Source organism: Hordeum vulgare, chromosome 1H (genome assembly GCF_904849725.1).
Source record: "Hordeum vulgare subsp. vulgare chromosome 1H, MorexV3_pseudomolecules_assembly, whole genome shotgun sequence".
NCBI lineage: Eukaryota > Viridiplantae > Streptophyta > Magnoliopsida > Poales > Poaceae > Hordeum > Hordeum vulgare.
The window spans coordinates 83,802,482-83,828,550 of record NC_058518.1 but is presented as its reverse complement, the minus strand read 5'-3'; the positions used below and the strand labels follow the sequence as shown (position 1 = coordinate 83,828,550).

At 44.3% G+C, this 26,069-nt stretch overlaps 1 protein-coding gene across 2 annotated transcripts; it reads left to right on the top strand.

The window, feature by feature from the left end:
* The first annotated feature begins 12,080 nt into the window (after window positions 1-12,080).
* On the top strand, window positions 12,081-17,342 carry LOC123425454 (transport inhibitor response 1-like protein Os05g0150500). 2 transcript variants are annotated; one of them, XM_045109169.1, is made up of 4 exons: window positions 12,265-12,776; window positions 15,402-15,894; window positions 16,214-16,992; window positions 17,080-17,342. In XM_045109169.1, the coding sequence occupies exons 1-3, from the start codon at window positions 12,265-12,267 to the stop codon at window positions 16,988-16,990; spliced, it is 1,782 nt and encodes a 593-aa protein (XP_044965104.1). In that variant the 3' UTR covers window positions 16,991-16,992; window positions 17,080-17,342. The 2 variants fall into 2 exon arrangements, with proteins under 2 accessions (XP_044965096.1, XP_044965104.1); XM_045109161.1 differs by having other exon boundaries at window positions 12,081-12,776; window positions 16,214-17,342.
* The last annotated feature ends 8,727 nt before the right edge of the window (window positions 17,343-26,069 follow it).

Sequence of the window (26,069 nt, the reverse complement as noted above, 5' to 3'; positions counted from 1 at the left end):
TTTGAGGATTTCTTCTTTTTCTTCGAGTCATCAGAACTTTCATCCGTGTATTTCTTCTTCTTTGATTCTTTCACCCGGCGAGGACAGTCAGCAATGTAGTGTCCAGATTTGTTACATTTGTGGTAGGTTCTTTTCTTGTAGTCCTCGGATGAAGATTCTGGTTTTCTCATATCTCTTATTGAAGATTTACCAAACTGGCCACGCCTTCTAAACTTCTGGAATTTCCTCATGAGCATTGCAAGCTCCTATCCAAGTTCTTCAGGATCACCAATGCTGCAATCTGAGTCTTCTTCTTCAGATGAGGAAATTGCTTTAGCCTTCAGCGCACGAGGTCTTGAGTTGCTTGGTCCATACAGATCTCTCTTTTCTTCCTGTTGGAATTCATGAGTATTGAGTCTTTCAAGTATATCAACAGGATCAAGCATCTTATAGTCTCCTCTTTCTTGAATCATCAGAACCAGTGTATCAAATGATGGATCAAGAGATGTTAGCAGTTTCTTCACAACTTCATAGTCAGTGATGTCTCGAGCTCCGAGTGCTTGCAGTTCATTTGAGATGTCAGTGAGGCGATCAAAGGTATCTTGGCAACTTTCATTGTCAAGCCTCTTGAAGCGATTGAAGAGATTGCTAAGAACGTCAACACGAGAGTCACGCTGAGTTGAGATACCTTCATTGACTTTGGACAGCCTATCCTAGATAAGCTTAGTTGTGCCCAAAGCACTCACTCTGCCATACTGGCCTTTGCTCAAATGGCCATAAATGATATTCTTCGCTTGAGAATCAAGTTGTTTGAATTTCTTCACATCAGCAGGAGAGATAGTAGCAGTGATGGAGGGAATACCATGTTCCACAATGTACCAAAGATCATTGTCAATAGCCTGAAGATGCATGTGTATCTTGGTCTTCCAGTAGGGAAAGTCCTTTCCTTTGAAGGTAGGACATCCTGTAGTAACCTTGATCATACCTATAGTCGACATAACTAAAACTCCACGTGGTTAAACCAAATTCACACAGAACAAGGGAGTACCTTGCTCAGATACCAATTGAAAGTGTGTTATATCGACTAGAGGCGGTGAATAGGCGATTTTTAGAATTTCATCGCTGAGGAAATTCCTCAATGATGAATTAAGTGCAGCGGAAATAGCGCAGGATCAGAAGTGCAAAGACTACTACAAGAGATTACTTGGTGAAGATTATGAGAATCGGTTTGGGTTTGCACACTACGCATGTACACACAACGCAGGTGAAGATTAACTTGAGTGAAGAATTTGAGGTTGAGGAAATTTAGAGAAAGTCTTCAGACAAATTCTTCAACAGCACACATGAAAGTCTTCAACATACAATTTTGAGGAAAAGAAAGAGTTGAATAAATAGAACACGTATCACTATGAAGACATTTGTTGATGACCCAGTTCCAACTGTTGTGATAGTTGTACGTCTGGTTTGGAGCGGCTTGGTATTGAAACCAAAGGACACACAGTCCCTACCTTATTCTCCTTGAGCTAAGGACACACAGTCCTCGCCCAACACTCGTGGTAAGTCTTCAGGGCAGACTTCCAAACCCTCACAAACTCGGTCACCCCGCGATCCACAATTGACTGCTGGATGCTCTAGACCATGACGCCTAACCGTCTGGAGGATGCACGGTCCTCAAAGGTAAAAGGCTTCAGTTCCACACAGGAACAAATTCTTCAATGATGCTCAATCACTTGGTTTTTGGTTTGGGGTTTGGTGTTTTGGGGTATTTCCTCACTTGATGTTTTTCTCTCGAAGACTCTGAGGAATTTGGGTTGCTCTAAATGACACGTGTCAGTTTCTCTCGGAGCAGCCAACGAGCTAGTGGTTGTGGGGCGGCTATTTATAGCATGAGAGCATCCCAACATGATTTGACATAAATACCCTTAAATAATGTGACCGTTGGGTGGATAAGATCACTGAGGTGGCGCGTGTGGCGGCAACGGTGAGAACTTCAACTGTGAAAGTCCTCATGTCTCTCATATTCCTCACTTTGAGTCTTTCGAAGGTTTAGGATTGGGTTGAGCATCATGAGGAAATTCATTCCATAGTATTACTTCGACCCCCTTTAACACTACGGTGTTCCTATGACTGAAGAGTAAAGAAAATGAAACAGAAAGAGTAAATCTTCACGCTTCAAAGTCTTCAGACAGTTTTTCTTCAGGACACACCGAATTCCTCATCTTCAATAGCTTCATGAGGAATATCAATTTCATCGCAATTTCTTCGTGATCAAAGTCTTCAAGGTAAGATCAAAATCTGCACCCAAAGACATACATTTTTAGGGGTCGATATTCATCGTATAACTCAAACTCCTCAGCGACTTATAGAGCATGTGTACACTTACAAACACATTAGTCTCTTAACCTATAAGTCCTCAAACCTAATGTATGGGGTGGGCCTAATGGGGCCTAATGTGCATCGTCGGGCCTAATGTGCAACTCAAGCACTAAGAAAATATCTACCGCGTTTGAATTTAGCCAACATGAGCACTATCTGAAAATATTAGTGCCCGCGTTAGTGAAAAATGGCGCGCCACAAACAAGAGTTGTGAGTCATTTCTCCACTAGTGTATGTTCTATGGAATTTCAACAATACCGTTATGAATGACTATATTTGGTTGTTGTTAAGCCTCGTGTAGTGAGCACTTTTAATGGTCTTTGGTTCCCATGGCTATATTTATTTTCCATCTCTTACATATACTCCCTCTGCCCCATAACATAAGATGTTAATGCATCCAGTATGCTAGTATATTAGATGTAATTAAATTTTATATAGTGGTACAGAGAGAGTATTGTACTACATCATTTTGCAATTGTAGTTTAGTTTCCAATATTACTTGTTGTTTGTAGGTACATATGTCACTCATAAATATTCACGTTTCGTCCCTTTTTGCGTTTGGGGCAATGAGATATTCATGAACCAGCATCATGTGAAGTAACTAGTAAAGATTGTTAGTATAATGGGTCAAAATAGGACAATTAAACTATTTATTTACAATTTGTCCAAGACAACAGTGATATGTAGTATGGTAATTAAGAATTGTGTACCCTTTTTAATCCCCATAATGAGTTGTCGGATGACAATGTCTGTATTTTTTTCGTTTCAAGTAGTTACCAACGTAATTTACTCAAGATCACCTCTCAAACTACATGGTTGTTGAACATGCAAAGGTACATGTATTTTTACCAAACTACAATGACTATCTACAAGTCCTTGTAAAGAGTCCTTGTAAAGGCCATCACAAGGGGTTGGACTAGAGTCGAGTGTGCATTCGACATGGAGGAGGACGCAATACAAACATTTCACTTCATCTTTTACATCAACGAGACTATCTTTCACCTCTTTCTTTACCGTCTTCAAAACATGTATTCAATCATCGTTCATCATTTCTTATTTGGTGCTAATGTAATTGTTTTGCTCATATAATTCTTGAACGTGTGTACTTGTGAATCGAATAATGCATTGCTTGTTGAACCTATCTATGTATATGAGGGATATGGAAAAAAAGTTATTCCCTACTTTCAAATTCAAATTTTGCATAATTTTAATTTTTTTTATTAAATTAGGGGAAAATATGTTTTGCGGGTCATTAAGCCGCACACGATTTGTAAATCTCAACGTTTGAGATATACCTCATGATCCCACACGTTTCACACATAAGAACGTGTGTGAACATGCACACAATTGTCGTTTTCATTCCATGTGTGATGTGAGACAATATCGCAAATAGTGTAACTGAATTAAACGTTAGTGGTATTATCTATATCGCCCAAGGTTTAAAATGATAAACTGTTTGTGATATCGTACGCATCATAAACCATTGCAACATAGAATAGTGCGCACAATGGTTATCCCATTGACTTTCACATGTTTCATAAACTTATCCGACACTCGTACGACAGTTAATTATCTACTTTGCTACAAAATTGCAAATAGTGAGGCAAGTGTGTGTGATATTCTCCTTATCGTACACGATTTACAATTGTGAACTATTTGTGATGTAGCATGCATCGTAAACGTTGCACCACAGAATAGCGCGTGTGATGCTAATGCGATCCCAAACGAATTTCAAGGATGTGCCATATGGGAAATATTACATATCTCAGTCAGTTGACCGATGACTCTCCTTTGCGATAGATGCACACATCTCATACGCTTAGTTTTGCCAAACATATGCGTTCATCGGTCATCATCATCGACATTTTTGTGTGTCATGTGGGATGGCCCCCCTATCGCCCACACACGTAAGGCGACGGTTTAAAATTTTGTCACGAAAAGTGGGTAAAAACATTTGTATAGGACGTCGTTGCATCAGTGATGTGCTCGTCTTCGGGCCGATCTGACATCAGTATGAGGTGTGGTTCTCCCATGTTTTCATCTGACATCGGTCCGAGGTCTTGGTGGGGAGCCATGTCAACTGCGTGGCCCCCGAGCCGTGTCGTCAGGCCCAACGAGAGATTCTCACTCTTGTCCCAACCATAGTTTGTTATTGATGCATGTTAGAAGGGGTGCACGTGGTTGCTCCTCGGTCTCGTCTGACACCTAGCTCGAGAAGGATGGTTCACCCGAGGGTCCGCGATACGCCCTAAGACTCTCGATCTAACAGCATGGAGAGGGACAAAAGCTTCAATTTGGCATGACATTGTCAAAGACAAAGGTCTGGCCTGGCATAATCTTGATCTCCATCGAATGCGGTGACTACATAGCGGGACGTACATGGCACATCAATGGTGGTCTCGATCCCGGTGAATCTCGGGAAGAGGGGTCCCTAGCTAGTATTCTAGATGCGTCGGTAAAATGGATACGCGGTTTTAACCAGATCCGAGCTCTCTCAAAGAGATATTATCGTACGACTTGCTTGTGTTTGTATTGATTTTGTATGAAGTATAAAATACAGGTTGATCTACCATGAGATTGTTCTGTCCCTTTTATGAGCCCTACCCCATGGTTATGTAGATACTCAGGGTCTAGGGTTACAAATAAGTCGCCAGCATATAATGCAATTGTATTGTAAACGGCCTCTAACTCTTGGAGTAGGTGTCAAGTCTTCGGAAACACTATTTCCACGTGCCCTCGGCCTTATGGAGATGGCCCCTTGGTGGACCGCAGGGGGGGGGGGGTCCTCGGCTCAGCCCACCTGGTTGGGAGATGACGTGGTGAGTGACCCCTGGTTCGAGACACCATCACACACTCTAGCACAATTCCTAGTGTTGAGTTGATTCTCTGGTGACCCCATCACGTCGAATGCATGTACAACCACATGCAAGAGCAAGCCTTCGAAACCACGCGCTCTCAGAACCTACACGAGATGACAAGTCATTTTTTTAAGAAACACAATACATGCACATGCACACACACTCTCACACATGTGCATACACTCACTCATACGAATGCATACACGCACGTTATCAATTTAACAACCACACACGTCCCGATGCCTATGCAGACGTCACATCTCATTCAAGGAATATTTTCATCTCTTATGAGACACAAAAATATCAATTTTGTGGTTTGATTATTGGTGAGTTGGAGGTACCACTGTTCTCCTAATCATCCAATCACATATTGGTTTTGTGGTGCGAAGGTTTTTTTGGAATCTCTTACGTGATTGCTCGCTCAAGTTGAACTACATCCACGTCCGTCCGCCTATTTCAACTACTTCCTCTGTAATGGATGACCATCTTGTTTTCACCATCATGGTTGGGCATATTGTTGCAGCGGAGTTTCTTGTGCCCTCATATGTTATGACCTCTCTCTTGACACGTGTCATTGGGTCATATGTGTATATGCAGATATTCCTACTATGTCGTATGTAATTTGCGACGTTAATAATCTTGTGGTAGTGATAGTCTAGATTATTAAACTTAACAGGAAATTCAATTAAGCTCTTGGGAGCATATGCTCTTGCCCATCAAAAATATTTTTTTGTAAATGTCAATTTCCTAAAGAAAAATTAGATATGTTCTTTATCACACCCAAATGCTACCTACTTTTGAGTGAAATTCTTTAAGCATTTTGAGTTGTGCGAAAGAAAACGCAAACATAAAATATTACCTACAAATGTTATACTCCTACTTAATTTTGTTTTTTACACTGACGAAGTACTGCTATCCTGTTTCATATGAAAACTGTCAAGCATTCTCGTTATACTAAGTTGAACATTCACAAAAAATCAGATTTTCTAAGTCCAATTACAACGTATTTGTTTTTTGTTTTTTCTTGCGAGGTAGTTTTAAATTTACTATTCATTAAAAAGCATATGTTGCCGAGAGCCAAGACCGCCCTCTCCGTGTATACCAATTCTACGATCTAAAAAAAGCAAAAGAAACAGTAAAATCAACACGCTCGGTGTACAAGCTGACCCGACCTAAAAAACAAAATAACAGCTAATCACCAGCGGAACACGGCTACTCCTAACCAGACCTTAATTAACCCATCAGCTAATCAGCTCGCTCCCCGTCCGCGTTTGATTCGATTTGATTTGGATCGGGTTTAATGCTCCATCACTCACGCGTCTCGAAGCCCTTAATTAAGCCGTAACAGCAGCTGGGGACGCGTGCTGCGTGCGTGCCGCGGTACGCATTTTTCACGGCTCCCCAAGCGCTTCCCGGTAAACAAGTCTTGTTTGGTTAGCGGGGACGGCAGTAAAATAATGTTACTGCTGTCATGGGCTAGTAGTAGTAGGAGTAGGAGATAAGGACGGTCGTGTTTATCGGTGGGTGACAGGTGTTAGGGCCTAGTATCGTGCTATGGCAAACCTAACCTAGTAGTATTGCGTAAGTTAATTTGAGTACTCCCTAATTAGCACAAATCCATACGACCCCCCTGTTTTTACCCTGCTAAACAGACCGTTGCAAAAATCAACTATCAAACTTGTTTTATGGAGTACAGTATCTCTCATGCACCATGGCAAGTACGCTGGAACAGTAGAGTACAGCACCCGAGCGGCAATGATGACAACGTGTCTTCAGCTAGTTTTAATGTTTGTAATTGTAGTTAGATGGTCTATGAATTTGAATGGAATTTTACTACTTTTGGTTTTGGGTGTTCGTTGCAGTGTCATGGTCGGAGAATGCATTATTTGCAAGAGAGAGTTATCAGCGATACTGGTCGTAATCAAGACTTCTAACTAAGGCGATGACTTTACCGCTAATGATGGCTCCAGCACGCAACAACTACCTTCGCCCACGTTCGTTAACCAACAAAGCGTCTCGTCTCCTCTCATCCCATCTCATCTCCTAGTTTTACCGTTGAAAAGATGCTTGCAGCGAGATTGGGTTCCAAGTTTCATCGTCAACAGTAAAAAGGGGGGGCCGGCCACCGCCGAGGAGAATAAACATCTCGAGATTGGGATTTGATAGGGGGGCGGGGGCAGCCAGGTCAAAAAAGGCGAAAGTGAAAATTCGCTCGTGATATCTTTCGCGGCCAGTTATTTTTACTGTTTTTCTACTCTTCTTGATTGGGCCGGTCAGTGAGCGGGCAGTAAAAAGTCGTGAGCCCATGCGGCCGTCACATGCCCGCTCGCCGGTGGCTGGCTCCACTGCCCACTCTGCGTGGGGACCGCGCCCGAGGCGAGCAGGGGAGGGATCCTCTGCGCGCGGAGAGTCAGGTGCGTGCGGTGTGTGATGCTGTGGTATGTGACGTGTACTCCTACTAGATAGGTTTATGTGGAATGTATGATTTATTTGTAAAGGATGATAATGACAGAAGCAGCGAGGACGGTGGAGCGGGCAATGATACGTGGAAGCTTTTGGATCTCAAAACAGTGACGATGGGGGCAAACAAGCCAGCAATCATGCAAAAGGATGAGGATTTGATGCGACGCGATGCAGCTATAGAAGGGAGTATATGTATTTTTAGGTTTACGAAAGAAGAAGATATAAAACATACTAGCTACTAAAAGTAACTAAATTTGGGTAATAACAGTTCCGTTAGCCAGCAATCTAATGGTACTATCTATGATTAATGGTAAATCCATATGGGTTTTCCTACAAAGGTACTCCATGTTTGGTTGGTACAAGGGAATGTTTGCAAAACATGAAAAACTTCCTTTTTGAGGTCTCCTTTGACAAAGGAATTCGTAGTATTTTTAAGATTTAGAACAACTTCAATGCGTCGACGCCAACTATCAGCGCGTGTTCATTTGAATCAAAAATAGACACAAAAACGTGTCTAACGCACCAATCCACCAACACAAAATGGACCGACACCACCCTTTTGTCTGCACGACCTATTTCAGACCCAAAATTGGGTCATGTTTGCATCGGCGGAGACACGTATCGCACGCGCGTGACGCCCACCCTTGTCCTTCCCTCGTCCGTCAATCGATGTCACATCAGCCATTCTCACTTCCCCTCATCGACAAGCAGCACACCCCGTCGCCCCACTCGTTGTCTCTGCCGCCAAGTTCCGGTGCCCAGGTTGGCCTCCCGCAACCACATACCTCCCCCAGCAACACGTCACCCCCTACGGCCCCTTCTTCGACGTTTGGTGAACCATTTTCATCGTTGTTGCAGCACCACCAACGTCGACGCCACCATCCCTTTACCTCCATTACCGCAGCACACAAGCGCGGTTACCTCACTCGTCGGGTGCCGCCACGTTTGTGTCCATGCGTGATTGGCCTGCTACCTGGTCTCGGAGAGGCGCGAGGCTCTCCATCGTCCGACTTCTTCAAACGCGCCCGTAAGGTGTTCAACAGTTTCCCAACCAGGTGTCATTGGACTCCGACGACAAGTACTTTTCCGTAATTTCATTTTGTGATTCAGATGATTCTTCATCCGATGATGAGGAGATTGTGGCTGCTGCTTTGGTCGTCCGAGGCCATACTCCGGCGTTGAATCGCAACATAGAGAGTGACTGTTGCCTACTCTGGCAGGACTACTTTCAGTCCCCTAACCCGCTCTTCAAACACCACCTATTCTGGCGTCGTCTTTGGATGGCTGGACGTTTAGTCAACCGTATCCAAGAGGGGTGATGGTGTGTGATAACTATTTCAAGTGCAAAGAGGATGACATGGAAAAGATTGGCTTCTCCTCTTATCAGGAATGCATTGGAGCTATCCATATGCTTGCATACGAAGTACCTGATGATCTCATTGATAAGTAGGTTTGAATGAGCGAGCTCACGTGACTAGATTCCATGTAACGCCCCGGACACACCCGCCGACGGTCGTTACTCCTCGCGGGATCTAGACTCGCCCCACATATCAATACTAGTCTTTTCTACGCACTTTGTCCTCACTCATGCGCATCCAGGATCAACTTCTCGGTCGGTCGCCCATCTGCATCCAGTCCAGTACATGTGCCATGTCACAAACGTCATTAACAACATGACCGCACACCTGTCCGCAAACATCCATGTAACCGCGAGGGTCGGCTCTGATACCAACTTGTAACGCTCCGGACACACCCGCCGGCGGTCGTTACTCCTCGCGGGATCTAGACTCGCCCCACATATCAATACTAGTCTTTTCTACGCACTTTGTCCTTACTCATGCGCATCCGGGATCAACTTCCCGGCCGGTCACCCATCTGCATCCAGTACATGTGTCATGTCACAAACGTTATGAACAACATGACCGCACACCTGTTCGCAAACATCCGTGTAACTGCGAGGGTCGGTTCTGATACCAACTTGTAACGCCCCGAACACACCCGCAGGCGGTCTTTACTCCTGGCGGGATCTAGATTGGCCCCACATATTAATACTAGTCTTTTCTACGTACTTTGTACTAACTCATGCGCACCCGGGATGAACTTCCGGGTCGATCACACATCCTAGAACTACTCCAAGCCGAGCACGCTTAACGTGGGAGTTCTGTTCGAATGGGCTTCCGGAAAAGAAGGAATTCCTTATTGATATGAGTAATCTATCATCCCTAATAAGCCAGGCTATCACATTCCATGTACGAGTATTGCAAGGTTGTGGTAGAAGTGTTTGGCCCGAAGTATTTGAGTGAGCCAACTGTTGCAGATACAATCCGATTATTGGCAATCAATGTGAGTAGGGACTTTTCCGGGGATGCTTAGTAGCATATATTGTATACACTAGGAGTGGAAGAACCGCCCTTCTGCTTGGCAGGGGCAGTATATAGGCCGTGCGAAAGCTTGCATTGTCATGCTTGAGGCGTGGCTTCACAAGATTTTTGGATTTGACACTCTTTATTCAATGTGTCCGGATCTCACAGTGATATCAACATGCTTTAACGCTCTTCGATGTTTGCAAGTCTTGTAAAAGGCAAGTGCCCGAAGGTCAATATTGAGATCAAAGGCCACCACTACAACAAAGGATACCATCTAGCTGATGGTATCTATCCTTAATGGAGTACTTTCGTGAAGACAATCTCCAACTTTGTAGGAGAGAAAAGGAAGAGATTTTCCCAAGCACAACAATGCTATGAAGGATGTGGAGCATGCTTTTTGGTGTTCTTCAATCTCAATGGGACATCGTTTGGTATCTTGCTAGAACTTGGAGCACCAAAAAATTATGAAAGGTAATAACTGCTTGTATGATCATGCACAACATGATCATAGAGTGTGAGCGTCCAGATGAAATCTACGACCAAGGGTTTGAATTTAAAGTGACAATGTTGTGACTGAGCATTAAGGAGCGGCGACGTTTGCACAATTCATCGAATTTCATCATCAAATGCGTGTTTGCGAAATTCACATTCAACTGCATGATGATTTGGTTAAGTATATGTGGGCTCATGTTGGCAGCGAGTAGATGTATCAACTATTTTTCCTTTCAAAAATATTAGAAACAATTTAAATTTTATTTGGCTTGTAAACTATGAGATATTTACTTGGTTGTGGAACTATGAGGTATTTACTTATGTGTTGCAAAAAGCTAAAATTTGACCGCAAACCCACCCTGAGGGCAAAAATGCGTCTACGCATTGGACACACTCACGACCCAAACGGAAGAAAGTGGACAAACTGACCCAAATTGACAAAAAAACAGACAAAATATGTGGTTTTTTGGGTCGCGTGTTGAAATTGCTCTTAGGATTCTTAGTTTTTTTTTCTACGATGGTTATTTGATTCACACATTAAATCTTAGAGGATATTTTCTATGCTCAAGTGTACTACTCCCTCCGTACCATAATATAAGACATTTTGCAAGCTAACAAGCTTACAAAAACGTCATATATTACGTGACAAAGGGAGTACATTTCTTGAGAAATCAATCAAGCATCTATTTTAATTCGTAGGATTTAAATGGATGTGTCACTTAAGGGCTTCATTGATTCAAAGGAATCACATAGGAATTTTGAAGGATTTGTACCTTAGGAATTTTTCCTTTGGTGGACGTTTGATACGTAGGATTAGCATTCTTAGCAATTTTTCCATATGATCTATTTGTATTATATTTTAGAGGAAAATTTCCATCCACTTAAATCTTTTTTAGAATTTCTTTGTTTTTTGTGTGCTATCAAACATTGTTTCAAATCTTGTAGGATACTATAGAACATGCCATTTTGTTCCTGCATTTTTCCTATTTTTTTGTTTTGAGAATCCTGCAAATCAAAGAGGCCCTAAATCCAATTCCTACGTTTTGAATTTTCTGCAAATGAAAGAGGCCTTGAATTTGTTACTGTAGTTCCAAAGGAGCACACGCTGCAAACCACTCCGCACAGCATCCAGTGTCCACGTCCCAAATCCCAAAAAAACCCAAGCGCCTCCATCCTACCATCAGTTCCATCACTGTTCATTCCCTCTCCACGCTCCTCAGCACACAGACACAAGACCAGGGAAAAAAACACTTATTTTCTCTCTCAAAACAAGCAAATAAATCTTGAAACAGTGATAAACAAGCAAATAAATCTTGAAACAGTGATAAACAAACAAATTTGGAACCCATCATTACAGAAAATAAAGAGAAAAACGATATCTCCTCTCTCTACACGAAAGAAAACAGAAGGACAGCGACAGTACAACACCGCTTCTCTCCCTCTCATAGTCTCATTCGCAAAGGGAAAAAAAAAAATCCTCTCTTCCTCTCAGAAATGAAATAGAAAAGGAGCAAAGGGAAGGAGAGGGAGAGAGGGGTGAGGGGAGGGGAGGAGGAGAGAAGACCACAGAAGAGAGCCAGCAGCAGCCCCTCTCTCTCTCTCTCCACCCCCGCTCTCCAGATGCTCTCCCTGCCGCCGCCGCCGCCGCCTCACCGCGCGCTCCACCGGCCCGCCCCGGCCACCGGGTAGCCACCCAGCCCGGGCCACCCGCGACGGCCCGCGCCGCCCCGATGGGCCGCGGCGGCGCGCGCGACGGCGCCGGCGCCGGCCCCGCCGCCGCCGCGACCCCGTGGCACTCGCTCCCGGACGAGGTCCTGGAGCACGCCTTCTCCTTCCTCCCCGCCGCCGCCGACCGCGGCGCCGCGGCGGCCGTCTGCCAGGGCTGGCTCGGGGCCGAGCGCCGCTCCCGGCGCCGCCTCGCCGTCGCCAACTGCTACGCCGCCGCCCCGCGAGACGCCGTCGACCGCTTTCCCTCCGTCCGCGCCGCCGAGGTCAAGGGGAAGCCGCACTTCGCGGACTTCGGGCTCGTCCCGCCCGCCTGGGGCGCCGAGGCCGCGCCCTGGGTCGCCGCCGCCGCCGAAGGCTGGCCGCTGCTCGAGGAGCTCAGCTTCAAGCGCATGGTCGTCACCGACGAGTGCCTCGAGATGATCGCCTCCTCCTTCAGGAACTTCCAGGTCCTGCGACTCGTCTCCTGCGAGGGGTTCAGCACCGCAGGGCTCGCCGCCATTACCGAAGGTTGCAGGTGAGATGCCGATTCTGGCGGTCAAGATTAGTGGTTCTTTGCTTCCTTCTCTTGCAGATTTGAGCTTTCGTTTTTTCTGATCTAACTAGTTCTTGCCTCGGCTAAAACGATTACATTTTCTCTGTTTTTTCCTCAAAATGGTTGAACGATTTTGAGCTAAACAACTGATTTTTGTGTGTGTGTGCGCGCTTCATTTCATAGTTCTTTGAAATAGGTGCAAGTTTCAGATAAGATTTGATCTATTCCTAGTTTAAGTCTGAAATGATTCGATCTATTCAAAGGAGCTGCTATTGTTAATTTTTCTCCTGATAAGCTGAGGTGTGTTCTTGTGCTAGTCAAAGGAGGGTCACGCCTTTCAAAGCTTTGAGCTGTGATTTGCAAACTAGCCTTCACCTTGTTCTCCAGAAGCTTTGGCCCATGCTTGATTGCATTGTGTGCAGGGCAGCATCATCTCTTGTGAACGGATCTGTGGGATTGGCAGACGATATATACTATCTATTTGTGTTGCAATGATGGATGCATCCCTTTTTCTCTTTTTGCCAAAAGGACGGAGTTATTTCATGTTTAATTAAAACCAACCAGATGCGCCTTTTTTACTTAAAAAGATGCATTTCCCCACGTCATGAGCCTGATGCACCAGATCTCGCTTGAATTGTTCTCCTTTCCATTTTTCAGTCACGTTCGCGTGTGTTTGTGGACTTGCCCTCCTGATTTGAGCTTGTAGATTCCAAAGAAACATGTCTTTAGCATGCTTCGAAGACGTGGATTCCCATTTCTGTGGTTTTTCCCTTTTTGGGAGGAAGATTCTTGTATATAACTATCATATTTTTTTAGTGGGAGAATGTGATATTTGCTCCCGTGCTCATAGTGTCTGCATATAATGGACTAGTGAAACAAGCAACTTTGATACCTTCCTTTGTAGTCCGATTAGTTGAGCTTGCGGGAATCCCTTAGACAGAAAGTATGTATTTATAAGATCCATATACCTTTTAAATAGGAACTTGAAGGATTTGGTACGTACTAGTACTTAATGTGCACAACCAGTACTGTTTCGATCGTTTTGAGTGAGAGGAAAGTATTAATGTTTGATTAGTTTTTGATACTGTATTATCCTGCCCAAACATATAAGAGAGTCTGAAGTAACTGAATGTGCATTGGTTATATTCTAGTCCAATGCCATATATGCAGATGCATAACAAATCATTAGACTGAACCTTGGTAGATTGTTGTAATCAGTACTGTTTATCAACTATCCTCGAGAAAGAGAGTACAGATACATTCTTTTCTATGTGAAAAACAAACGTTACATTCACTTGTGAGTGCTCTGTTAATTCTTGGACCGACTATTCAGTTGTCCTTGAGCTTTTCTCATGTCTTCGTCCAAGAAAAGTTTGACTACATAGATGTGAGTGTGCACAGTTTGTATGATTTGGATAGGAAATGACATGGTACTGCAATGTAGTTTGTCAGAAGCACTTTCCTTGTTCAATAATTTGGCATGTGTGAATTCAACAATTGACGAAGTCTTCAATATCTTGTTTTGGATGAGGTTTGTAATTAACATAATTGAATCTAAGTTGGGTAGTTCATATTATTGTTCTTTCCTAAAATAATATGTTGTGGTTTGGAAGTAGTTGGCTCTGATGAGAGGGGCCCAGCTCTAGATCCAATTTATGGCAGAGTCTAGCTAGCTCATGCTAATCATATCCCGAGGCTGCAAATAATGGAGATCTTAGCAAGTGTCCTTGTCAGCCAGGAAAAACCTGATACTTACCTTTATTTTGCATCTAAAATAAGTTCCTGGACTGCCGCCTGATAATCATGGAGACTTTAGATGTGTGCTGTTATATGTTATTGAAGTTGATGTGTCCTGCGTAAGATTGCATTTTGTGAGCACTGTAGTATTTGAGTTTGTTTCTATTGTTAGCTTTTTTATTGCTCCATCAGTCTGTATCGGTTTGCTTGTGCTTTATCCGGTAATTCTCTTCTTGCTGCTGCTGTGGCCAGCTTAAATCTGTTGATCTAGTATGCTTGAGAATATGAGAAAGGACACTCAAATAGTGGACATAGGTGCTGTAACCTCAAAGGCAAAGCAAACCTTATATGCTGAAGACTGATTTTTGCTAATGCTGCTTTACACTGATGTTTCTGTGAAGCACCTCGGTTTGTAAATCATATAACTTGTTCCAGACAGCTCAATCTCCATGAGACTCTAGATACTAGATAACACTAATTTACTGCAAATGTTGGCTTCAAAGTTTTCTGAGCACACAAAACACTGATATAACTGGATTAAGAACATGACCAAAGATTAGTTGAACCCTGAATAAAGCAATACAATGTTTTATTTGCTGTATCCATTTTCATTATCATGATCTTTGTAACGCCATAGCCAAGGTTACCTGCAGTTAACCCTAAAAAAAAGTGTACCTGCAGTTATTTGTTATTTTCTCATAAATTGCCTTGATTCTTCCACCAAATACTCATATGGACTTTGTTTCTCAATTGATGGGAGTGTTGGTAATGGATTAATGGGCAACTCTTGTTCCGCTTTCATCATTCTTTTCAGATATGGTTCATCGCCTATCCTTAAGTTCTAATTTCTTTCTGCTCTCCATGCTGCAGAAATTTAAGAGAACTTGACCTGCAAGAGAACTACATTGAGGATTGTTCCAATCATTGGCTCAGTTACTTTCCGGAATCCTTTACTTGTCTGGAAACTCTGAACTTTTCAAGCTTAGAAGGGGAGGTCAATTTCGCTGTACTTGAGCGGCTAGTGAGCAGATGTCGCAACCTCAAGACTCTGAAGCTCAACAATGCTATCCCTCTTGACAAGGTTGCTAGCCTTCTTCGTAAGGCTCCACAACTAGTAGAACTTGGAACTGGCAAATTCTCTGCTGAGTATCATTCAGATCTCTTTGCAAAGCTCGAAGCGGTATTTGCAGGTTGTAAAAGCCTGAGAAGGCTCTCTGGGGCTTGGGATGCTGTTCCAGATTACCTGCCAGCTTTCTACGGTGTATGTGAAGGCCTCACATCACTTAATCTGAGTTATGCTACTGTACGAGGCCCCGAGCTAATAAAATTTATTGGCAGATGCAAGAATCTGCAGCAATTATGGGTATGCTACTTGTGCTTTTAGTAGACATCAACTTGAATGCCCACGCTATTTTGCAAATATACACTCGCGTTGCTTATGTGAATATTGCCATGAATGCTTGATAATGTCTCTCTTTGAACGTAAGCTAGGATCTCCGTATTGGCATAGAACAGAAACAACTATGGTTTTCTGCCCCTTATCAGTTCTTTGCCAAGCACTACAAGATATTTACTTGCCCCACAACAGTGTAGTTCTTAAAACTGAATTATGACCGATGTCTCTTTCCATGTTTTCTTCATTAATATTTGCTTCATTGAAAAGTTTAAGCTGTGTTTTTCAGGTGATGGACCTAATTGGCGACCATGGTTTAGCTGTCGTGGCATGCTCTTGCAGTAAACTGCAAGAGCTGCGGGTCTTCCCGTCTGAACCTTTTGGTGCCGGGCAAGTTTTATTGACTGAAAGAGGCCTTGTTGATGTTTCTGCCAGTTGCCCCATGTTGGAGTCAGTTCTCTACTTCTGCGGCCAGATGACTAATGAGGCCCTCATTACAATTGCGAAGAATCGACCCAACTTCACTTGTTTCCGGTTATGCATCCTTGAGCCCCGTACTCCAGATTACGTCACACGGCAGTCTCTTGATGCTGGCTTCAGTGCCATTGTGGAATCATGCAAGGGCCTTAGGCGCCTCTCTGTGTCTGGCCTTCTGACAGATCTCGTGTTCAAATCAATCGGTGCAAACGGTAACCGTCTAGAGATGCTGTCAATCGCCTTTGCTGGGAACAGTGATCTTGGCCTTCATTATATCCTCTCTGGCTGCAAGAGCTTGAAGAAGCTGGAGATAAGGGACTGCCCATTTGGAAATAAGCCGTTGCTGGCAAATGCTGCCAAGCTGGAGACAATGCGATCCCTTTGGATGTCGTCGTGCTCATTGACCCTGGGCGCATGCCGACAGCTTGCAGAGAAGATGCCTCGCCTTACCGTGGAGATAATGAACGATCCTGGACGAACATGCCCTGTGGAGTCACTTCCGGATGATAGCCCGGTCGAGACATTGTATGTGTACCGGACAATTGCCGGTCCAAGGTCCGACACACCAGATTACGTCCAGATTGTTTAAAGGTACAGCGGTGTATTCATTTTCAACCTGGATTGGATTGGTACCTTCAACACCTTCCTAGCATAACATAGAATTTTCCTGTCAAGTAGAAAGGCTGGTGGTTGGATAAAGCTGTCATAAAATCTCGACTGGGCAAGTGTAGGATGAGACTCGAGGCCTTTTCAGGTGTTAATAACTGTAGGAGGCTGGGTGGATTACAGAAACTGCTAGATAGCGTCATGAGAAAACGTCGGTTTGTTTTCTTTAGCGTGTTTAGTTCTTTTATGTATAAAGATATGGCACCATTTTAATCTTGTATTGTACTGTACTACTGCTGGATAAACTCTACCTGAGCTGAGTTTTTGTCACCCTACTTTTCTGGCCTTGCCTTTCAGTTTATGGGTTCTTCTGGATGCTAAATAATTATGGTCATCTGGTGATGTCTTTGGTTCATGAAAACTGTAATTGACTGGCCTTGGGTTTATGGGTTATGCATGGAAGCATAAATTTGAACCTTGATTGCAACATCTGAGTGCTGGCTGTCAGTAGAATGTAGCAAAATCTGGACAGAGCTATATGTCAGTGGACTTAACTTTTGATTGCTTGGCTAATCAAAAGATGCTAAATGAACTGGGTTTGACCCACTTGTTGATTAGATGGCTGATCATTTTATGTCACCTTCAGATAGTACATGGAATTTCATCCATCTAGTTTGTAAGAGAAACATCTGCATTTCACGGTTGGTTAAGGTTGGTTGCAATTCAGCAATTTCAGCGAGAGCATCAAAGGAACAATAAATACATTTACTGATACTGATACATAATAGAATGTTGCCTACTGGTTGTTGGCATCAAAACTAAAGTTCCTAGCAGGAGTATTAAATTAATTAACGATTGCATTTTCATCTGTCTCTGGCTGCGAGCTTTTGTTTGACACTAGTAGTTCAGTAGTTGGTTTAAACTGAACTTGATATCTGACACCATAACACCTGTCTGTCACCTGTGCCATGCCATACAACCCGAACTCCATTCATTTCTGCAATCAAAAGGTCAAGTACTTGCCCAGAGGAATCGGAAGGTATCTTTAGTGCGGAATCAGTAACAATGCGTGCGTACCACTACTTGGATTTTTCAGCTCAGTTGTTTATGTGAAGACTTGGGTACCATGTGCCAATCCTTGTACGGAGTAGCTCTCTTCTACACTAACTGGGTTGTTTGGATACCGGAATCATCGAGAACCGGTTCTCATCAAGCGCGATTTGTGGTGTAACATCTTCAAACCTTGTTTGGATTATCTAACGAACCCATGGATATGTAACGCCGGGCTTGGAATCGGTGTAAACAAATACATTTTTTTTTTACGGGTGTAACCTACTGGTCAAGTGTGATTTGTAGACAGAAACGAATACGACGGATGGTGGTCTGTATTTCTTACAAGGTATTTAAAGGAAAAAAGACGTTGCAAACAGAGGCTAAAACTGAATTTTGCGGAAGCCCAAACTACCAACAGACAGTTTTTAAAAAAATAAATAAATCTCTATATAACAAATTGAAAGAAGTCTCATTTTTCTGTTTGTGAAAATGCATAATAGACATCTTTATAAGAATAACATGCCGAAAAACAATAATTTAATATTGAAGTTTAAGATGATGGGTTGCCGCTCATTTACAGCTGGTTTTTAGGTTGTTAAGCTCAACCTTTTTACCCTATTTATCTTCGCATACGGACTTTAGGAAGCGATGTAGGCCAAATCATATAAGTGACCCCATCTTCAAGAATCAGAGGTGGAATTGCGAAGGAACACGAAGAACACAAATGAAAATAATATGAATCACAAGGGAAGCAATATGTATATAGGTCCATCCATGAAGGGGTAAGTGGAGTAAGAGAGAGAGAGAGAGGGTATACATGGCATGTGGGTCAGATTCTTGCACGTACGCATGTTGCCGGACCATCCGACGAAATTAGGCCAACTCCTGCGCGCGACCCCATCCGGACGTCCGTTTTGCCCGGATTCTGTCCGTTTGGGGCGGCTGGGGTCGTGTGTGGGCCATTTCTAGGATGCGGTGGCCATACGCCCAACGTGCGAACGCATCCTTGGCCGCATCATGTCCGCCTCATTTTGAAACACAAGCATTCAAATAGCCACGGTCCATAGTTCATGCAAGCGGTCCTAGATCACGCCGGCAACACATCCAACCTACACGTCCTCGCCGGCTACACAGCCAGCAACCGACAACACAGTCGGCCTCCAAAAGAATAGGTTTTTTGCCGGCAACACAACCAGCGGCCGACTCACCATGACAACCTCCAAAAAAAATACGACCACAGCCGATCACGCCCTAGTTCAGGCCATCGACGTCGAACATCTCTTTCTGCCGGGCCTCGAACTAGCTCCTGGTCTTCTCGCTCATCTTGCTCAAGTCCACGCTCATGATCGCCAGCGCCACCTCCTTTGCTTTGGTTGCGGCATTGGCTGCCTCGATGTCGAGCTGCCTCTACCTGGGCGCGGCATTGGCGGCCTCAATGTCGAGCTGCCTCTGCCTGGCCGCGGCATTGGCGGCCTCGATGTCGAGCTACCTCTGCCTGGCCTCCTCCTCGATGTTGAGCTGCCTCTGCCTGGTCGCCTCCTCGATGTTGAGCTGCCTCTGCCTGGCTGCCTCCTCCATGTCGATCTTCCTCTTCTTGGCCGCCTCCTTCATCTCAAGCTTCTTTGTTTGCAGCTTCATGTATTGCTTCATTTGCTCCTCCTTGCCTTGTCGCTTTTTTCTGTCCCTCACTTCCTTTTAAGACATCATGCCATGCAAAGTCTCATACAAAGCATACGATGCTGCATCATGCTTGTCGTCCACCTTGGAGTTGGTCTTGCCCCTCGGCCTCTTCAAAGCCTCACCATCTCCACCTCCGGCCAAGGCGGCTGCCTTCTTGCCTCTCTTCCTTTGAAGCTCACGGTATTGATTCTTGAACTTAGGGCAATTTTTGATGATTTGCTAACAATGCATGAGAGTGAATGGCTTGTCATTGTGGCGGGCCTTGAATGCTTCCAAAGATTGAAATGCCTACATGATCAACACCAATTGGACATGTAAACACAATTAATCGTAGAGGAGGTCGAGGCACGGCCGTAGCAAAGGAAAGAGAAGAGGCCATACCATGTCCCCGATGCCAAGACCACTCACGTGACGTGCTTTAACGCTCTCAAGTGCGACACAATATTTGTTGCATTCTTGTTGGATGAACAACAACCTCTTTTGAATCGAGTTGATGTTACGATCGCTCGTAAATTGGTAGGGAGGAAACAAATTTCTTTCATGGAATGTTTTGTGAACTCTTGTCCAAAAAACAATTCCCTTTTGTTGCGCACCGACTCTAGGATCTTGGCCAATCTCCTTCCAACTTTCGCAAATCAACTTGTCCTCATCTTGTGTGTATGATCCCGTACAATGCTCTTCTTTCTCATTTGATCTTCCACTCTTTGGGCGATCTCGTCGATGAACAATGGCTTGCCCGCAATATCGATGCCGTCCTCTTCTTCTTCATCACCTTCGCAATATATGTCATCTTCTTCATGCCACGAGTCACCATGGTCGGCCTCAAAGTCTTCATCGGCCATGTACTCGCCGTGACCATCTTGACTCTGGGTCTCCCCCGGATCCAAGGTCCCGCCCTGCCCACCCGTCCAAGAGGCCTCGCCACGACCCTCGAAGATAACATTCTCCATGAAGTGTCCATAGAAAGGGTCCTCAACCGTTGGCGTCGGTGTTCGCATTTTGCCAAACAGGACGCGGGGCGATGGCATGGTGGCCGTAGACGGCAACCATGCTTGCTTCCTTTGCATCTCGACGGACGGGCGGCCACCTGTGTAGGACCCCGGTGTGACGTTGGGGTCGATGACGAACGAGGAGCGCAGCATGGACGGTACGATCACGCTGACTTCCGGCGATCCCGACATACGGGTCTGGGCTTGGCACCATGGCGGAGGGAAACCAGGCGACAATGGCGTGGTCGACGACATCAGGGAGGGGCAGTGCGGATGTCGGACGACCGACGATCCGGTGCTCGCCGGCCCGACGGGCACATCCGTGAAGTTCGTCGGACGGCACAACCCCATCATGAGGAGGGCGTGTGCTTTGCTGACGATGTCCTCCTTCTCTTGAGCATCGTCCTTCTGCCGCGCGGCCTCCATCATAGTGAGCTCGATGGCGTACGCGGCCGCGACGTCCTTCCTCTTCACCTCCACCCGCCGGTTCTGCCTCTTGGTCGATTCTGCGTCCAGCTTTGCAATCACCTCCGGCGTGAGTTCCGACCGCAGATTCTTTGTACCCTGGGGCGCCTTCTTGATGACCCACAAGTATAGGGGATCAATCGTAGTCCTTTTGATAAGTAATAGTGTCAAACCCAACAAGGAGCAAAAGGATCTGACAAGTGGTTTTCGACAAGGTAAAATCTGCAGGCACTGAAATTGTCGGTAACAAGTGATTGTGTGGTGAGATGATTCGTAGCAAGCAACAAGTAAAAAAAGTAGCAACGGTGCAGCAAAGTGGCCCAATCCCTTTTGTCGCAAGGGACAAGCCTGTACAAATTCTTATAGGAGGAAAAACGCTCTCGAGGACACACGGGAATTTCTGTCATGCTAGTTTTCATGATGCTCATATGATCCGCGTTCGTTACTTTTATAGTTTGATATGTGGGTGGACCAGCGCTTGGAGTACTGACCTTACTTGGACAAGCATCCCACTTATGATTAACCCCTCTCGCAAGCATCCGCAACTACGAAAGAAGAATTAAGACAAAGTCTAACCATAGCATTAAACTAGTGGATCCAAATCAGCCCCTTACGAAGCAACACATAAACTAGGGTTTAAGCTTCTGTCACTCTAGCAACCCATCATCTACTTACTACTTCCCAATGCCTTCCTCTAGGCCCAAATAATGGTGAAGTGTTATGTAGTCGACGTTCACATAACACCACTAGAGGAAAAACAACATGCAACATATCAAATTACCGAACGAATACCAAATTCACATGACTACTATTAGCATGACTTATTCCATGTCCTCGGGAACACAAGTAACTACTCACAAAGCATAATCATATTCATGACCAGAGAGGTAATGCGTAGTATCAAGGATCAGAACATAAACTCTTCCACCAAATAATCCAACTAGCATTAACTACAAAGAGTAATCAACACTACTAGCAACCTTACAAGTACCAATCGGAGTCGCGAGACGGAGATTGGTTACAAGTGATGAACTAGGGTTTGGAGATGAGATGGTGCTGATGAAGATGTTGATGGTGACGAGTCCCCTCCGATGAGAGGAGTGTTGGTCATGACGATGGCGACGATTTCCCCCTCCGGGAGGAAAGTTTCCCCGGCATCGTCCTCCCGGAGGTCTAGATTGGTTCTGCTCAAGTTCCGCCTCGTGGCGTCGGCGAAACCACGAAAAAGCTCCTCCTTGATTTTTTCCTGGACGAAACCCTTCATATAGCAGAAGAGGGGGGCCAGTGGGCCAGCATGCTACCCACAAGCCCTCATGGCGCGGCTTGGGGGGGGGGGGGTGGCCGCGTCGTGCAGGCTTGTGGCCACCTGCTGGCGCCCCTCTGGCGTTTCTTCGACCCAGTATTTTTTATAAATCCGAAAAAAATCCTCGTTGATTTTTACGGCGTTTGGAGTTGCGCAGAATAGGTATCTCAAGTTTGCTCCACTTTTAGGCCAGAATTCCAGCTGCCGACATTCTCCCTCTTCATGTAAACCTTGCAAAATAAGAGAGAAAAGGCATAAGAATTGTACCGTGAAGTTAAATAACAACCCAAGAAGCGATAAATATCAACATGAAAACATGATGCAAAATGGACGTATCAACTCCCCCAAGCTTAGACCTCGCTTGTCCTCAAGCGAAAGCCTAGCTCAATAAATATGTCCACATGTTTAGGGAGAGAGGTGTCGACAAAACAAGATACGAACATGCATGCATCATGATCATGATCAGAACAGCAATACCAACATATAATCTCTCATGCTAAAGTGATAATTCCTTCACAAAGTAAAGCATGGATCAAGAACCTTACCGAGAAGTAACAACCGATATTAGTCATTGAAGCAATTGCAATTTATCACAACATCAGAAAGAGTCAAATAAGAGCTTGTAAAGCAAATCCACATACTCAATCATTCTTTCGTTCTCTACAATTGCTACAACTCACGTGGTACTCATGAGATCAAAGTTTCAGCTGGACACAAAGAAAGATAGGGGCTTACAGTTGTGCCTCCCAACTGCTTACCTCAAGGGTAATGTCAACAATAATAATTCATGAATACTTACCTCCAAGTTGACATATGAATACAGATCTTTCCCAAGCATGTGACGTTAGCCAAGATGAAGGCGAAATAAGGAATTGGTGAAGATCACCATGACTCTTTCAAGGGCAAAAAGTAAAGGTACAAGATAGGCCATTCGCAGAGGGAAGCAGAGGTTGTCATGCGCTTTTGAGGTTTAGATGCGTGTCCTCTTAGGGTGGAGGAACGTCACTTTATATTGCCTCCTGTGATAAAGAACTTTATTATGCAGTCTGTCGCTTTTATGTCTTCCTCATCACAGGTTCGTACAAAGCTTATTTTCCACACACTAATAGATAGTCCCATTCTACATGTCAATACTAACAACAATGAAATTTCTAGTAAAAGGAAAACCCGTCGACTTTTTAAGTTGTGAGGGTTCAAGTCCCTCTATCCCCTACATATTAGAGAGCAATTTTTATTGCTTGCACCGATGACAACTTACTTGAGGGATCTTATTCAATCCATAGGTAGGTATGGTGGACTCACATGGCAAAACTGGGTTGAAGGTTTATGGATGCACAAGTAGTATCTCTACTTAGTGCGGGAGGTTTGGCTAATGTGAGGTGGAAGCAATCGTCACATGCTAAGGGATCTCTAATCATATAACATTGTTCGGAGCCAAGCAAAATCAATTCATTATGTTGTCTTCCTTGTCCAACGTCTACTTCTAGGCATGCAATAGTTTAGTGAGTTTTCACAATCATAGATGGTGTCAGAGATGATATATTTATATGTGAACCTCTCCTTCTTTATCACTTCCTATTAATTGCAACAATGACCAAGGTCTACGTTTGCCTACCCTCAACAAGTTTCAATCCTCATTCTTTTTATATGTGAAGCCATCACTTCCCATAAGATCATTACATGATCTTTCATGCTTTTGTTCTATTCTCACTCTTTTGATCATGGCAAGAGGCAAATCCATTCAACTAAGACACTCTTTCTTATATGGCTCATGAGCTCGAATACATCGGGGTGACACAAAGCAAAACTCAAGACTAAAACACTAAGACTTCTAATCTACTAGAGAAAAGAGAAAACTGAAAAGGAAAAAACTAAAACAAAGGTAAAGGCAAAAGATGTGATGGTGATACGGTACCGGGGCAACTCCCCCAAGCTGGGCACAAGCCAAAGGATTGCCCATACCCATGTTTAGTTGTCTTCCTATGGTGGTGATGGTGGAGGAGTTGTTAAAGCGGTCTTGAGCTTGTTTAATTTCCACTTGAGCATGAAATTCTGCTCCCTCAGATCATCATTTTCCTCTTCAAGCTTCAACACCCTTTGGCATAATTCCTGCTTACTCTCCTGCAAGAAACGAGAAGGGATAAACAAGGTCTTAGGCTTCTTCCTTGAGTCAGGGAGGCTCGACTTCTTGAACTCCACATGCGTGCGTCCAGGTTGAGGTAGAGGAGCCTCCTCTTCATCGGAACTCGTTTGTTCCTTCCCCTTGGGATCATAATCTTCTTCCTCATCAGAGGTCCAACCATAAGGATCAAAGTCCCCATAGACCTTGGGGTTAGCAAGGTAATGAGCCACATAACTCTCCCCCTCTGAATCCTGTGAAGACATCTTGACCTAGATCTGCGGCAGAAAACAAGCTCGAAAAGAAAAATAGAAGAAATCTGCGTGATGCAGGGGTCAGACCAAACATGAGTATATATAGTGATTTTTCCAGACCAGAAGGAGTACCCTGCACGAAAATGGAGTCCGGGAGGCGCACGAGGTGGCCACAAGCCCTCACAGCGCGGCCAGGGGGTGGGCCCGCACCGTGCAGGCTTGTCACCTCCTCGCGCACTTTCCGGACTACTTCCAATTTTTGTATTTTTTCAAATATTCCAAAATGGAGAAAATTTCCTACTGGAAAAGTTTTGGACTCTGTTTTCTTACCGAATCACATACCTCTTTGTTTTCGGAGTCTGAAACAGGCTGATAAATATCCCTTAGGTATTCTTACGGAGTTATGGTATTGATAATATTGCTCTCAACATTTATGGGAGTACCTGAGATATAATGCTTGATTCTCTGCCCATTTACAACTCTCGGACAATTACCTTCCGTGTTGTTGATCTTGATAACACCGGAACGATATACTTCCTCGACAACATAGGGACCTTCCCATTTAGAGAGAAGCTTGCCTGCAAAGAATCTTAAACGAGAGTTGTATAGGAAGACATAATCACCTACATTGAACTCACACTTTTGTATCCTCTTATCATGCCACCTCTTAACCTTCTCTTTGAACAACTTGGCATTCTCATATGCCCGAGTTCTCCATTCATCAAGCGACCTAATGTCAAATAACCTCTTCTCACCGGCAAGTTTGAAATCAAAGTTGAGCTCTTTGATTGCCCAATAAGCTTTATGCTCTAGCTCAAGAGGTAAATGACATGCTTTACCGTACACCATTTTGTACAGAGACATGCCCATGGGATTCTTATAGGCAGTTCTATAAGCCCACAGTGCATCATCGAGCTTCTTACACCAATTCTTTCTAGACCTGTTGACAGTCTTTTGCAGAATTAGTTTAATCTCTCTATTGCTTAGCTCTACTTGACCACTGGACCGAGTGTGGTAGGGACACGCAATTCTATGGTTGACATCGTACTTAGCAAGCGTTTTACGGAAAGCACCATGAATGAAGTGTGAACCACCGTCGGTCATTAGATATCTAGGGACTCCAAATCTAGGGAAAATAACTTCTTTAAGCATCCTGATAGAAGTGTTGTGATCAGCACTACTAGTGGGGATATCTTCTA